This window comes from Schistocerca piceifrons, chromosome 6 (genome assembly GCF_021461385.2).
Source record: "Schistocerca piceifrons isolate TAMUIC-IGC-003096 chromosome 6, iqSchPice1.1, whole genome shotgun sequence".
Lineage (NCBI taxonomy): Eukaryota > Metazoa > Arthropoda > Insecta > Orthoptera > Acrididae > Schistocerca > Schistocerca piceifrons.
This window is the reverse complement of record NC_060143.1, coordinates 390,175,227-390,191,252: the sequence shown is the minus strand read 5'-3', so window position 1 is coordinate 390,191,252 and position 16,026 is coordinate 390,175,227. Positions and strand designations below refer to the sequence as shown.

Genomic DNA, 16,026 nt, shown 5'->3' with positions numbered 1-16,026 from the left:
AATATTTTTGTTTTGTTTTGTGGATTGATTGGATTTAATGGGTTCAATAGATAAATTTTCTTTTTTAATAATTTAAATAAATGTGATGTCAGTTAATAGAATGTAATCAATGGGTATATTTTCAGCTTCAACATAACAAAAAAAAACAAAGAAATAAGCCCAAAATAAGAATCACATGACACTTAAAAAATAACCTGTCAAAAACTAAAAACAAAATCAGCAGAAAGTAACACAAAAATTGGCATACTATAACAGCAAAATTTGCAAAATGTAATGCCGAAGGTGGAAGGGGGGGGGAAAAAAAAAAAAAAAAAAAAAAAAAAAATCTTCCCCCTCGACATACTACACCTGCCATATATTCTCAGAAACCCCCTCCTGCCACACTACAGAACCCAGAACCTAAATAGACCGGCAACACACTTTTGAATCTATTCCCCAGAAGCCTCAATCCTACAGAAGCATCAGTCCTTTCTAAAGGCCTCATCGTTTTGCCCCAAATTCAGTCATGCTGAGTTTGTTAAAGACCACTCCTACTCCTGGTCCCTACAGAGGAAACATTTCTTTCTAGCAACCCTACGAATCAGACTCAACATAAAACCAATACTGAACCCTGTCTTATTCAGTTTATTCCTCCATCTAACTGTACTTTCCCCACTCCCCCTGAATCATCACCTGGTAACTCTCCAGAATTTTCTAAACTCAAAATGGCTCACTATTGTCCACATGGAACTTACGTACCACTAACAACACTTCCACACAGTCTAGCCACTTGGGAGGGAGTGGAGGAGGAGGTTGTTCTCCACATAAGGAAAAAATGATAAAAGTACAAAATCTTGAAAACTTTATTTTCATATCCTAAGTGTACCTACACACCAAACATCATTCAACAGCAAGTGAGTGGTTGCCTTTCCTCATTATTTGTTTGATGTAATCTCTAGAAGTTTGTGGAGTACTCACACAGTTTGTTTTACAGGCTAATGGTATTGCCAGATAGAAACAGAAATCCATACATTACAGCAAGGTAGAGAGGAGAGGAATAAGCCTGTATGATGTAATATTGCAACAAGACAACACCAGTACCTATTAAGATGATTCTTCCTTTTCTCTGCAAGCCCCTTGTCCCAAAGCCCTATCGCTCCCTTACTCACTCCCATTTCCTTCCCCAATTCCCCAGGTACCCAACCGAAGGAGTGATGTGCTCTGTGCCAATGGGTATGCGGCACATAGGAACATGTGTCATTAACAGAGCCTCAGGGATACCAGGCAACCTCCCTGAGTAATTAACTTCGCACTGGGTGGGGTTCTGTGGTGTCGACTGAGCAATTAGCAATTCTCATGGGACCAAAATGGAGAACAAGCAAAACAAAACAAAAACTGAGGGTCTTGATGAGACCTCAAACACCCAAGCATCAGGGTTGGAACTGATGGAAGTTGTTTCCGCAATTGGACTAGGTAAGAGACTAGTTCTAGAAGTGGAAACTGTTACTGAGAAGTTGGATTAGGTCAAGAACAAATTCATGTCTGGGTTCAGAGGAGAACACTTCTCAAAGAACAAGAAGAAAAGGAAGGTAAAGAATGGCGTTCTAAAGATCAATGGGGGAACTAAAAGGTCTTGGAGAGAGAAAAAAAAAAGACTCCCTCGCAATGAAGGTACAACCATGTCCCTTCTACTCTAAGACAGGGAACAAGGGAGGAGTCTAATACTCCCACTTATCAACATAAACAGATCAAGAAAAAGCCAAGGTAAGAAATAGGGAAACACCTATAGAGCTGCTGTCTCCATTTTCAGGATGGCAGTTACCCAACAGGGGTATCCACTGGTCAATATAACCTCGCAGCAGAATGGAGCTTGTTCAGATGACACTCTTTGAGAAGATTGGGGAGGATGCATGTCCAGGCCCAGAGCCAGGAGGGTTTATCTGCTCAAGGGTGCTTGTATCTTTGCCTGCGAGGTGATAGAAAGAGCGGATTGGCTTAAGGAGGTGGTACCCAAGATATCTCCATGGGAGGAGGTGAAGTTGCTGGTCAAGACAGCGGCTGATCTTCCAAAGCCTGCAAGGATAACTATTTGGGTACTGAAACTTCTTAAGGAACTCCTCCTAAGACTGTTTGAGGAAATATGGGCACATGACCAGAAAGTCTTGAAACCGGACTGGAGGGTAATCAATCAAAAAGTTGTAGCAGTTGACCAAAATTTATGGTTAAAAATCCAAGGCCTAAAACTGTACTTGGGTTCTTGCAAGTTTCCATCATGGCAACATGTTCGAGGCTGCAAAACCTGCAGATAAACCTGGAGCACAATAAAGGGGCAGCTGCCACCCCAACTCGTCTTCTACGAAGACAGGAGATTGACATTGCCCTTATCCAGGAACCTTATTAATATAAAGGGGGTGTTTCAGGCACTGGAAGAACTGGACTTAAGTTGATTTATGCTATGAATCTAAAGGATTCCAGAACATTCATTTATGTTAAGAATGGAACTTCATTCGTCCTGATGGCAGACTTCAGTTCCAGGAACTTAGTGACCACCAGGATAAAGCAACATGAGGAAGGAAGACAAGGGAAATGGAATTTGCCTCAGTTTGCCCTCCTTGTGAGGACAATACTCCTTGAAGTGCATGTCTGCTAACAACTGCTGGTAGGTTCCGATGCCAATGACCACAACCTGGTGTAGGGAAGAAGCGACACCAAGAACAGAGGTGAGCACATTCTTGAACTTTTATTCGAGGATAAGCTGGAGGTGCTGAATAGAGGCAACAAACCTTCATTCAGGAATGTAAGAAAAAGGGAAAAAACAATTGATATAACGGTTGGGTCTATTCTAATGGGCACCTATGTCAAACAAGGACATGTGGTCTTGAAGCCACCCTTTCCTGAACACAATATACATGCAGTCTGAGGTTGAAATGGGTGTCAAACATACCATGGCCTACAGGAATCTTAGGAAAACATACTGGGACTCTTAAAGGAAAGACCTCAACTCACACTTATCTGAAGTCAAAACTTGGATAAGGAATCCAGTAGATTTTAAAGAAATGGCAGATGCAGTGTTGCCTGCCATTATGACCCCATATTTCGAAGAGTGCCTAGTCACCAAGAAGCCGACAAACAGGAATGTATCTTGGTGGAACAATAATGGGGAATTGCAAAGGAAGCTGGCAAGAGGACTGTTCAACCTTGCAAGAAGGAAAGGACAATGGACAAAATATAGAGAGGTTCTTGCCATACAAACTTGTGATTAAGCAAGCAAAACTATAATCCTGTATTCTGAAGGAAAGTGGAAGGTACAGCTGCTTACAGTAGACTTCACAAAATGCTCACCAGAATACCAACTAATCCAATAGGTACTTTTCAAGCTTTGCTGCAACTGGTAAGAGAGTTTAATTAGGTTCCTATGTAGGTCCCAACGATATGAGACTCGTCAGTCTGTCCTCCTTTCTTTTCATGACATTAGAAATACTGATTAATGAGCACATTTGGGAAAGGAGTCTAACTAAGTTTTCTTTACATGTAAACCAATATGCATATAAATCAGGCAAATTATGTGGAACAGCACTTCTTCACCAACTTGTTGGGAAGGTGGAAAAAGCACTAGACTTTCAGAAAAGCACTCTCTGCATCTTCCTGACTATCAAGGGAGATGTTAGCAACACATGAATTTGTGGTTTGAGCTGCAGAAGAGTATAGCAATGAGACTGCCATATGTAGGTGGATGAAGACTATATTGAGCAGGAGAAAGGTAGAAGTCACTACGATGAATGAACATGACGAACAAATGAATTAATCTTTGTACTTTGTGGGAGAACAACACTGGATCTATAACATTAGCAAATCCAACTTACTCCTCTTTTTCATCCCCATCTCTCTCTCTCACTCGTGTGTGTGTGTGTGTGTGTGTGTGTGTGTGTGTGTGTGTGTGTGTGTGTGTGGTCATGTGTGCACGAGTGTATGTGCATCTCTGTATTAACTATGAGTTGTCTGAGAGCTTAGCAACATTGTATGTCTTATGTGCCTATCAGCCATTCAACACCTAAACTATAACGTAAGTTGAGAACTTTACTCCTTCAGTTATTTGTACATCAATCTTTCATAAAATTTTTTTACTTGGTACATGACAAGAGAAATGCTGAATGAAGCGAACACAAGCAGAAATGTTAATATAATACACAGACACTTTAGAGTGTAACATTTGAAAGAAAACAAAAGGATAATGACATACCTGTACCATCTGGTGTTTCATAGTCAGAACCATATACAGACAATGAAGGTCGACGACCAACAGCCACTTGAGATATGTATGGCATGAGGTTGTTGGGTATCCCACTAGGATCTTCTCCAATATGACCTGATTTGTGGGCACCAACAGGGTTAAAGTAACGCAATGAGACAACTGACCATTCCTAAAACATAACAGTACAATGCAGTGCAATTTTTATGCTGCAAGCAAATGCACTTATAAAAGATATCAGAAAGGCATAATTAATATGGGATGTTACAATAATACAGAAAATACCCTCTCCTTCTGTTATTAACTTTAGTTGTATACAGTGAAACATGAGGCATGAAAATGACAATCAAAAGTGTTGTGTGGTTTCAGTTGCTATTCAAAAAGATAAAATATGAAGATGATTCAAGTATCTCCAAGACAATAGAATAATTGCTTGGGATTGTGCACAGCAAAGGAGAATGAAGAAGCACAAGTTAATTACCAGATTTAATACATGCTTGACTGTAACATACCATGGGGATGGAAGCAAATACATCACTGGAGATATCATAACAGAAAAACCGTTTACAGCTTTTGGGACTAATTACTTCCATTGGAGTTTGTCAAGGAAGTGAGAAAATATCTGAAGGAATGACACTAATGGTCTATTGGAAGGAGTAATTTTGTTGATGTATGATTGTAAAGAGACACACACACACACACACACACACACACACACACACACACACACACACCCCTATCCCTTCCTTACATATACCTATTTGTTGGGCCTTTCAATAACTTAGTACTGTAAAATGGTAGCCTCTTTTTGTAAATTGCTATATACAGGGCGTTTCAAAAAGAAAGAGCAGATTTCAAACATTTATTTCTCAAAAACTACAAATGATAGAAACACAATTCAAACGTTTCTTGTCAGAGAAAGGTTCAAAGTTTTTCAATGGTCCGCGCAGAAGTTCCATGCAAATCCGCAGTGGCGCTGGCGTTTGTTTGTAGGAAAATGGCGACGACACCACAGGAACGATCATTTTGTGTGCTGCAATTTGCAAAGTTAGAGTCCATTGTTGGTGTGCAACGTGCATTCCGCCGTCAATTCAACAAACAGCCGCCTCGTCATAAGCAAATTTATGAGTGGCATCACAGATTCGTAGAAGATGGTTGCATCTGCAAGCGAAAAAGCACGGGTCGTCCACGCACATCGGATGAAAATGTCGAGCGTGTCCGTGCAGCTTACGAAAGGAGCCCTAGAAAATCCACGACACGGGCAAGTCACGAACTAAACATGTCTAAAACAACGGTATGGCGCGTTCTGAGTAAGCGTCTGCACATGAAGCCGTACAAACTGCAGTTATTGCAAGCATTGCGTCCTGACGACCACAACAAAAGGTTCGAATTTTCAACTGCAATTCTACAGGACATGGAAGAGGACAATTTTGCCGAACGATTAATTTTTTCAGATGAATCAACGTTTCACATTTCTGGTAAAGTTAATCGGCATAACGTACGAATTTGGGCGAGTGAAACTCCGAGGGACGTTATTCAACATGAAAGAGACTCACCAAAGGTTAACGTCTTTTGTGCAATTTCGGTAAACAAAGTTTATGGACCTTTCTTTTTCATGGAGAAAACTATCACAGGAACCATTTACCTGGACATGTTAGAAAACTGGCTATTTCCTCAACTTCAGGAAGATTCAAATCACTTCATCTTCATGCAAGATGGCGCCCCACCACACTTCTCTGAACCTGTACGACGGCACCTAAATAACACCATTCCAGGACGGTGGATTGGAAGAGCAGGAGCACAAGATCAATGTCATCGTCTGTGGCCTCCCAGGTCACCAGACCTTACTCCCTGCGATTTTTATTTGTGGGGGTACATAAAGGACTGTGTTTATGTCCCACCTATGCCCGCTACTCTTCAAGAGGTACGACATCGAATTGTTGCGGCCGTGAATTCGGTAACTAAAGACCAGTTGCGTCGTGTGTGGCAAGAAATGAGATACCGGTTTGATATTTGTCGTGTAACAAATGGTGCTCATATTGAGGTACAGTTTTGATATTTGTTGTGTAACATTTGGTACTCATATTGAGTGAAGGACCGTTGGAATTGTGTTTCTATCATTTGTAGTTTTTGAGAAATAAATGTTTGAAATCTGCTCTTTCTTTTTGAAACGCCCTGTATTAATACATTTTATTTGTATTTTAACCTCTGTAAGAAATGCACCAGTAACACAAATGCTCACATCACTATGTACATAACACGGCACTACCACATTATCGAGACAGTAACATAAACTCTGTGACATACTGTCACATACAATCACGGAGCTTTTCATGGTTTCTTAGTTGTAATGGTGCGCACCCGCTATTGCCGATGGTAGCAGCTGTCCCGCATTTTAGGTAACGTGGAATGATGGCTTCTACAGGGTGTATCTGAATTCCAACAAAAAACTTCAGGGGCTGGTCAGGGATATTTTCTGTGTATTTTGGTATAAGGCATTTGTGGTCTCTAGTGGCTCACTACAGAATAATAATTTAATTATGAATTACTCAGTTTGTTAGCCCAATTACCTATGTTTCTGTTTAAATACCTCCATAACAGTGGGTTAGCCCATCATATGCAGTCACGAATATGTACAACACAAAACTCGGAGTAATGCAGCTACATACAGATGCGAAAGTACTGTGAGGTGGTTGCCTTCACTGCAAGAACAGCCCAGCATAGCATCATCATTCGGCTCTTCCACTGCATACTTGAGATGCATACTGATCAACCCTTCAGCATTAAACCTATCTATACTGCTTTGTGTCACTGTTAATGTACAACTAATACTGCTGAAAAAACAAACCCTAAACAGAAACGAAATGCAACAAGTTTGTTTCCAAACAAGACACACAGCACATGCCACTGACTGCATCCTGTTTGTGCAGTTATTTGTGTTGCAATACAGAAAAAAAGATAAATAATTGTAGGAAATGATAATCCGCTATGAAAAAAATGGGTACCTTGTGTCAAAATACTTAGAAAATATCTTCGCTCAACCTCCAAAATTTTGTCGATAAAAATGAGGTTCTTCCTGTATTTTCCAGTTCCTTCTTACTATAAATAACTTAGCCATGCACAGCACACTGCTACAAGACCACACCAATTGTTGGTGCAGCATCTCTTGTTCCACATTACTCTCATCGATATCATTAATCCTGTACCTTCAAATTGACCAATCTCCCCGAGTCACTTTCGCATATTTTTGTGTGTTACTTCCCATACCTTTCCTGTGTCACACGAACTTGTATCTCATATTACCAGTCCCTCCTGATGCCCACTCCTGCTCCTCTTGATTCCAGTTTGCACCTACTAACTTCAGCTAATCTAGTAATATCTGTCACCCTCCTTCTTCACACTTATTAACCCACACACCTGCAACCCCTATTACAATATTTTTATTCATTTTTCCTTCGATCTCATTGCCTATTTCAGTTGGTTTTCACCATTTTGAAAATACACCCAAACACATGGTGAAAATCACGAAAAGGATGAAATAGATGAAGTACGGAGAAACTAGATGAAATCTGAGGGAGTAGGCTGATATTGCAAGGCAAAAACCAACTGAAATTGGCATGATGACACAATAACATGAAAGGAAAAATAAATAAAAAGATTGTAATGTGGGTTGCAGGTCTGTGGTTGAAGAAGAGGGGATCACAGATGTGACTAGATTAGGTGAAGTTAGTAGGTGCAAACTGGAATAGAGAGGAGGAGGAAGAGTGGGACTGGGGAGGGGTTGGTAGGATAAGATACAAGTTTGTGTGACACAGGAGAGGTAAGGGTGTATGAGTTGTGGTTGCATGAGTGTGTGTTGTCCACTTTTGACAAAGCCCTTGTTGGCCAAAATCTCACTTTACGGCAGTCTTTTTGTTGTGCCTATCTGCGACTCACCATCTGCGCTATATGGTGAGTAGCAATTATCCTTGTCATAATACCGTTACATCCCATCCTGGATTTTCCATGTTTGATTATAAATAACTTAAATGACACAAAGTAATTATTAGATTTGTTTTTGTTTGTTGTAATTTTTGCTCTGAAAATTGCCTAATTGGGTTTGAACTGGTAATTACATTTGAATAATAAAAAAACTAAACTGCTATCTATTGCGACATGATTCTGCCTTCTTGTTTTAAATTTATATACAAACAAGACAGAATTTGCATTATGAAAGTAATTACAGATGAAATAGATAGATGCTGCATATCAATAAGAGAGAAGAAGAGTGTCTCAATAAGCTACTGGCAAGGGTTTGTAGTTTTAATAGACTAGAAAATTATGCAGATACAAAAGGTTTAATCATTATTAAATATTTGGAACAATGGAGAGAAATTCCACCTTAAGCAAGGCACTGTTTGTTTACTTCTGCTTTATCCAAACATGTTTCAGCACTTTTTGTGCTATCTTTGGTGGTCTTTTGTTTATTATTCTGTGTCACATGTAGCTATCAGTTATTTAGTCCTAGTTGTTTTATATCTACCATACATTTTATACCTTGTCATTGTTTTTGACGCTGTTGTCTTGTCTTCTATAGTTTTATGTGATTTAAAATACTTTATTTTCTTCACTGTCATCTTTTTAAATTATTACGTGTGCATTTTATTTATTTTATTGCAAAGCAAATGTTTCAGTTCAGGTTTATTGTAGCCGTGTGACGTTAACACAGTAAGATGGAATACTGTGTGACTGTTATATTTATGGGATCAGAGAATTCTAGTAAGTAGTTATATGGTATGTCAGGTGATGTTCCTCCATTGAAGAAAGAGGTAGTATAAAGGAGGGGGATGGTATGTGTGTGGTAAGCTACTATGGAGTTCACTGTTTTAGGCTGGCTGGGTCAGAGAATCCTGGAACACATGCATGGGAAAGTGAGGAAGTTTCTTTTATCCAGCTTCTGCTGGATTTGAAAATTAGTTCATATGTGAAAGTATATTAGACCAAGACAAAAGTTTATGAAATTAGAGATTCCTGCTAATGAACAGTTATTAATTGGTAGTCTGATAGCATTAGGCCACTGAGGAAGCATCACCAAATTTCAGCAATCTGTTTAACTATAAGTAATTTATTAATATTTATAATTTGTGATTCATAAATTTTGCAACTTGACTTTGCGGGAAATTTTCAAGTTCATAGCTGGTATAATTGAGAATGGATTTACACTATTTTTAATAGATGAGTTGTTGTAATTCTGTATGAGTCCTATCAAAGTTTCTATGCACTGGATGAAGATGTTAGGTTATAGGTATAAGTATAGGAATCCATACAAATGGTTACCTCTCTCAGTATTAAGGACTGAACATGAGAAATTCTGTAATACAGAGGGAAGGAAGGGTTGCAAGGTTGCTGTTGACAGTGCACTCAAAATAGCAGGGAACTGGCATCCTACTAGACTGATATGAAAGAAACGGCTCACAGTACATGATGCATAGGGTGAAATAACAGCATTCCTTTGCCCAGTGAAGGTAAGCATTTCCACAAAGAATGTCCTTAGGGGGGCGGGATGGTGTAATGTCTCCTGGAAAAATTTAGTGAAAAATATAAGTGAATTGTGTTAAAGTGATGTAAAACACAGAGACACAGGTCATAGGAATTCTATCGCAGTTTGAAAATGGATATACAAGTGGCATCTCTGATGTGACCGAAGCATCAAATACTGTTTCTTTTGCAATTCAGAAATGTCTTCTTTGTGATAATTCTGCTTTGTCTTATTGTAATATCTGGATGCTCTTATTTTGCTCAGTTGAAAAAAAAAGTCTGAATTGCTGGAAATTATGCATTTGCTATCTTTAAAATACATGTTTTGTTTCTTAAAATGATACACGATTTTATTTATGTAAAAATTAACATCCTCTCTCTGAGTATTGGCACAATTAATTTCAGTTGGAGATTTTCATTGTTGGCAGCCATTACTGTCTGGATTAGTAATTTGTTTAAATATGGCCACAGTGGCCAACTTATTCAGAAAAAAGCTAATCGTTACTCACAATGAGTTCTTACGCTGGTACTACTATTAAGAGTTTCTGGAATTTCAGAAAATTTTAGGTGCACCAGACTGCAGACAGCTGACTATGTTCCAGCGTTGATGCAGCTAATACTTTTATCTTCTGTCAAGAGTATAAAATGTTCTCTTAGGTTCACGCAAAAGCAGCATTACATATGCAACAACATAGAGGAGCATATTTTCCTGTAAATAAGAGAACACCCTGCTCTTGACAAAGAAATTGCTGTTATGTAAGAGGACAGCATCTCACTTAGATCACTGCTAGCCATTCTTTAAGAAATCCTCCTTACTGTGAGAAGAACAATATTACATTAGGAAATATGTAATAGGGTTTTAATCTTATCTCTCTTATAACTATGTGAGCATAAACTGTTGGACTTCTTGTATAAAAGCCCACAACTGCAAATAACATTAAACTAATGTTGAATATCATTTCATATTATTATATTAGTAAAATCCTTTTTAGAATTAGAATTGGGGGCTATTGTCTTTCCTTTTTCAGTCCCATTTTCTTTGAATCTGTCTTTTCATTTCCTTATCTCCATCTGTGTGAATTTGTTAATAGTTTTTTCTCTCTTCTTACATTCAATAATTTAGTAACTGGCGCATCTTATGAGGACATCACAATAAATAATCTTGTCAAAGCTCTTTCCTGGGAGTAAAACAGTGGGCAATAATTTCACGGTGAGGAATGAAAATCTTAACTACAAAAATTAGCAAACTGGGAGAAAAACCACAAATTTTTTTTTTTTGGTATGTACTAGTAATAAGAGGAATCCATGCTGGCAAAATGGACAATAATGTTCTGCATTTTGTGTTATATATAGGGATAGGAAAAACTTGTTTTATTTTATGGCCAACTCAGTGCTATTTTATGCTAATTTCTAAGCTTTTTAACCAAATTTGCTGTTTTCTGCTAATTTCTTTATCAGTTTCTGATGGCTTATTTTCGAAGTTCTGCCTGTTCCTTATTTTTGCCTTATTTGTTTTTCAGTGAAATGTTAAAAAAGAAAATATACTTATCAATTTCACATTCACTGACATCAAAAATCACATATTTTTACATTACAGAAAAAATGGAACACATTTATGTAAAACCCATTACATCTAATCAATAAAAGGAAAAATAACTCAGCAACCACACGCCACTGGAAAGTTTTTTGAAAAGGAAGCACTGTCATAACCTTATTTTCTTCTCAAATATTATCTGTCAGTACATCAATACTTCACTATAGTGTGGAAACAGCCACTTGTATTCTACATTTATGATCAGTACAACAGAAATCATTTGACAATGTCTACATTTTCCACAGGAAAAATTGCTTTTCCACTACATTACAGATGAATTTGTATCTGTTTAGAATACATACATGGCTTAGACTCACAATTCCAGGTACACTTAATGGAATCTTTGATATATCGGCATTAATGGAGTTCATCATTATCATACTATGATTGAAACAAGACCCTAGGGCTGTGAATCTGGATCTGTAACTGTAAGAGAATTCCACCAAAAAATCCTTTTCCGAAAAAATGAAAAATCTTTTATTTTGAAATAGAGGCAATAGTTGCATTTTGTGAAATCACATTCCCTGATATGTTTGCACTAGAAATGTACCAAAAACAACATGGTTTCGAAAGATCTTAGTGAAGTATCAAACGGCATATTTTGATAGTACACATGCATAAATACAAAATCACAAATATGGCACTTCAGCTGTGCTAACATGTAAGTCAACATAGCCCCTACTCAGTTTGGTTCACTAGCAAATCACAGCACAGGGTACATGACGTCATACACACGTTTTTTAGGAAGTAAAATAGACCATCGACTGTGTTTCTTCCAATATTTATTTAATATTATTTTTACAAAGCCCAAGGTCTAGGTCATTCTGAAAGGTTATGATTATGAGTTGGCAAAAACAACGGTCATAATTTCTTAAGAAGCGATCAATCTTACTACTTGTGCAGTGTAATTTAAATTCTTCTGTCTGTATGTCACAAAGAGACAGTTTCTTTGGTCCATCATATTTGATGACTGTCATATTTGTGCAGTATCATGTACGCTGTGCTGTCATTAGCTGGCAGAGAGAAATTGAGCTGAAACAATGATGATATGCAAAGCTGCCGTGTTTGATGGTTTTCTCATTTACACTTGCACACTACAAACGTATGCAGTTTAATAGATGAACCACGTTTAAGATCTCTACAAAATACATAATCTTGTGTACTATTTGTAAATGTGTTGTTAAAACTGGAATGGAGTTTGTTGGAAGAAAGGTATTTTTACTTGATGTCACATCATAGTTCATTATGTGAGAAATGAACTGCCCACTCCAGCTGAGATTGCTACTTCTTCTGATGCAAGGGTCACATAGCTAATAATATCGTACAGTCTGTTTTCACATAGTGCTTGCCCACTGCTCAACACCTCATCTATGTGGTGAGTAGCAGTCGATCGCAAGTCAAAATCAAAAATTGCTTGATGCAGACATAAATGCGGGAAACATATACCAGAAATGTAGGCTATCACAAGTGGTGGAGCAGATGGATGGGCAGGGGGAGAGAAATAAACACAAAAAGAATCAGTAAGTATATGTTAAAACAGGGAAGGCATACAATTATAGAGAGGAAGGACCTGGGGGAGGGGATCAAACAGCAAGGTCATCGGTCCCATCGGATTAGAGAAGGATGGGGAGGAAGTTGACCATGCCGTTTCAAAGTAACCATCCTGGCATTTGCCTGAAGTGATTTAGGTAAATCACAGAAAAAATAAATCAGGATGGCCGCACGCAGGTTTGAACCGTTGTCCTCCTGAATGCGAACCCAGCGTGCTAATCATTGTGGCACCTCGCTCAGTAGTACAAAGGAATAAAGCAACAAGAAAATATGGTGACAGTGGAAAGACTGAGGATAGATTACACATCACACACTTCATGATGAGACAAAGCATATGATCAATGCTCACCTTCCTTTCCTCGAGTTTGGAGGCACCGGTATCAAAGGGGAGCAAAATATGTTTCATTACACCACCAGTGCACTCCAAAAAAAGTTCAACATGTTTAAGAGGGCAAGCAAGTCTTCTGAATCATAAATTTGTGTTATCCATGACAACTATTTTACATAATTTTATAGATACCTTATCCGATATAACTAAGTCCTTGAGTATTTCTTCCACGAAGTATTTACTTTTTCCATATGGATTGGTGCAGCCTTGACCAGTGGGATGATCTTCTGTTAAGGGCAAACTCTGAGGAGTTCCATAAACTGTTGCAGATGATGAATAAACTAGTTTCTTCACACCATGAGATTTCATTACCTGGTAACCAATCAAAGTTGACAAGTAAATTAGATTTATTTAGTAAAACACACACACACACACACACACCACCACCACCACCACCACCACCACTACCACTAATTCATAGTCTGCACATGCTTCAGAAAGCAAAAAAAGATCTGTTACAGAAAAAGCAAGAAACAATACTGACAATATATCATGCAAAGATGGAGTAGATGACATTCCCTCAGAATTATGAAGTTCTTTAGGAGAACGGGCCTTGACAAATATATTCCACCTCGCATGGAAAATGCACGAGACAGGTAAAATACACTCAGATTTCAAGATTAATGTAATAATTCCAATTCCAAAGAAAACAGGTGCTGGCAGGTGTGAATATTACTGAATCAACAGTTGAATAAGTCAAACAATGGAAAATCCAGGTTTCAAAATACTGATACATATATTCAAAAGAATGGGAAGACTGGTAGAAGCCAGCCACAAGGGATATCGGTTTGTGTGACTTATTTTGGAAGATAGATTGAAGCAGGCCAAATCTACAGACGCTGAAGGATGTTAAAAGAAAACAGTGGTTGTGAAGGGATTGAGATAGGGTTGTAACTGATTCCCAATTCTGTTTGTATAATAAGTAATTTGGAAAGGAAAATGAACTTCATGGAGAAAACTTTGACATTTGCTGACGACACACAAATTCTGTCAGAGATGGCAAATGGCTTGGAAGAACAGCTGAACAGAATGGATAGTGTTATGAAAAGAAGTTATAAACTGAACATCAAGAAAGCGAAAAAAGGGTACTGGAATGCAGTTCAAATTAAATTCTGAGGGGATTAGATATTGTGGACAGACGAAGGCAAGAGCACAAAACATTCACGAGGACTTTTCTACTCTTGATTTATACATTATCAATAATGCAATAAATGTAAGTTTGAATTCCAGTTACAGTTCATCCCTTCTTATTGTCTGGAGTGCTGTTCCTTATAAATGTAAGGGATATACAGGGTTATTACAAATGATTGAAGCGATTTCACAGCTCTACAATAGCTTTATAATTTGAGATATTTTCACAATGCTTTGCACACACATACAAAAACTCAAAAAGTTTTTTTAGGCATTCACAAATGTTCGATATGTGCCCCTTTAGTGATTCGGCAGACATCAAGCCAATAATCAAGTTCCTCCCACACTCGGCGCAGCATGTCCCCATCAATGAGTTCGAAAGCATCGTTGATGCGAGCTCGCAGTTCTGGCACGTTTCTTGGTAGAGGAGGTTTAAACACTGAATCTTTCACATAACCCCACAGAAAGAAATCGTATGGGGTTAAGTCGGGAGAGCGTGGAGGCCATGACATGAATTGTTGATCATGATCTCCACCACGACCGATCCATCAGTTTTCCAGTCTCCTGTTTAAGAAATGCTTCTGCTTTAGCCTTTTCCGTAAGATTTTCCAAACCGTCGGCTGTGGTACGTTTAGCTCCCTGCTTGCTTTATTCGTCGACTTCCGCGGCTACGCGTGAAACTTGCCCGCATGCGTTCAACCGTTTCTTCGCTCACTGCAGGTCGACCCGTTGATTTCCCCTTACAGAGACATCCAGAAGCTTTAAACTGCGCATACCATCGCCGAATGGAGTTAGCAGTTGGTGGATCTTTGTTGAACTTCGTCCTGAAGTGTCGTTGCACTGTTATGACTGCCATTTTGTCTCACTGCGCTCTCGAGCGCTCTGGCGGCAGAAACCTGAAGTGCGGCTTCAGCCGAACAAAACTTTGAGTTTTTCTATGTATCTGTAGTGTGTTGTGACCATATGTTAATGAATGGAGCTACAGTGAATTTATGAAATTGCTTCAATCATTTGAAATAGCCCTGTACAAAATCCTAGTACAAATTCCTATCCCACACACAGGAAGGATGAAGAAGTTGAAAGAAAGAAACAAACAAACAAAGAGACGGAGAGGGAAGGAGGGAGGGAAGGAGGGAGGGAGGGAGGGAGGGAGGACAACACAAGGGCTCTTGTCACCATTAAACTATATAGATATGCTTATTGCAAAGACTGGTGTGAAAACATATAAAACTAGTCAATCAATCATAATATTAATACAAAAAACACAAAAATTAAAGTACTGATTTTTTAATATTAATTATACAAGGAGGCCAATGAAACTTACATAATTTGAAAGGTACTTTGCCATAGATGTGCATAAAGAAAAAAATAACCTGTACCTAGCTGTTGAGAGTGGTAAAACAAGATTGATGTTTTCACATTCATAACATTGATAATACCTTCTCTATTGTGCATTAAAATCTGTCTAGTCTACATCTTCATCTATACTCTAAAAACCACAGTGAAATGCTTGGCAGAGGGTACACCCCATTGTACCAGTTATTAGAGGGCTTCTTCCCATTCCATTAATGTATGAAGCATGAGAAGAATGATTGCTTGAATACCTCTATGGATGCT

At 38.5% G+C, this 16,026-nt stretch overlaps 1 protein-coding gene across 2 annotated transcripts in view; it reads right to left on the bottom strand.

The window, feature by feature from the left end:
- Window positions 1-16,026, bottom strand: part of LOC124802514 (UDP-glucose 4-epimerase) — a 110,902-nt gene that overhangs the window by 35,354 nt on the left and 59,522 nt on the right. For both annotated transcript variants that reach the window (XM_047263351.1, XM_047263352.1), the window contains exons 4-5: window positions 13,411-13,590; window positions 4,220-4,400 (exon numbers count right to left, since the gene is read on the bottom strand). In XM_047263351.1, coding sequence (XP_047119307.1) covers window positions 4,220-4,400; window positions 13,411-13,590 — 361 coding nt within the window. The remainder of the gene's footprint in view (window positions 1-4,219; window positions 4,401-13,410; window positions 13,591-16,026) is intronic.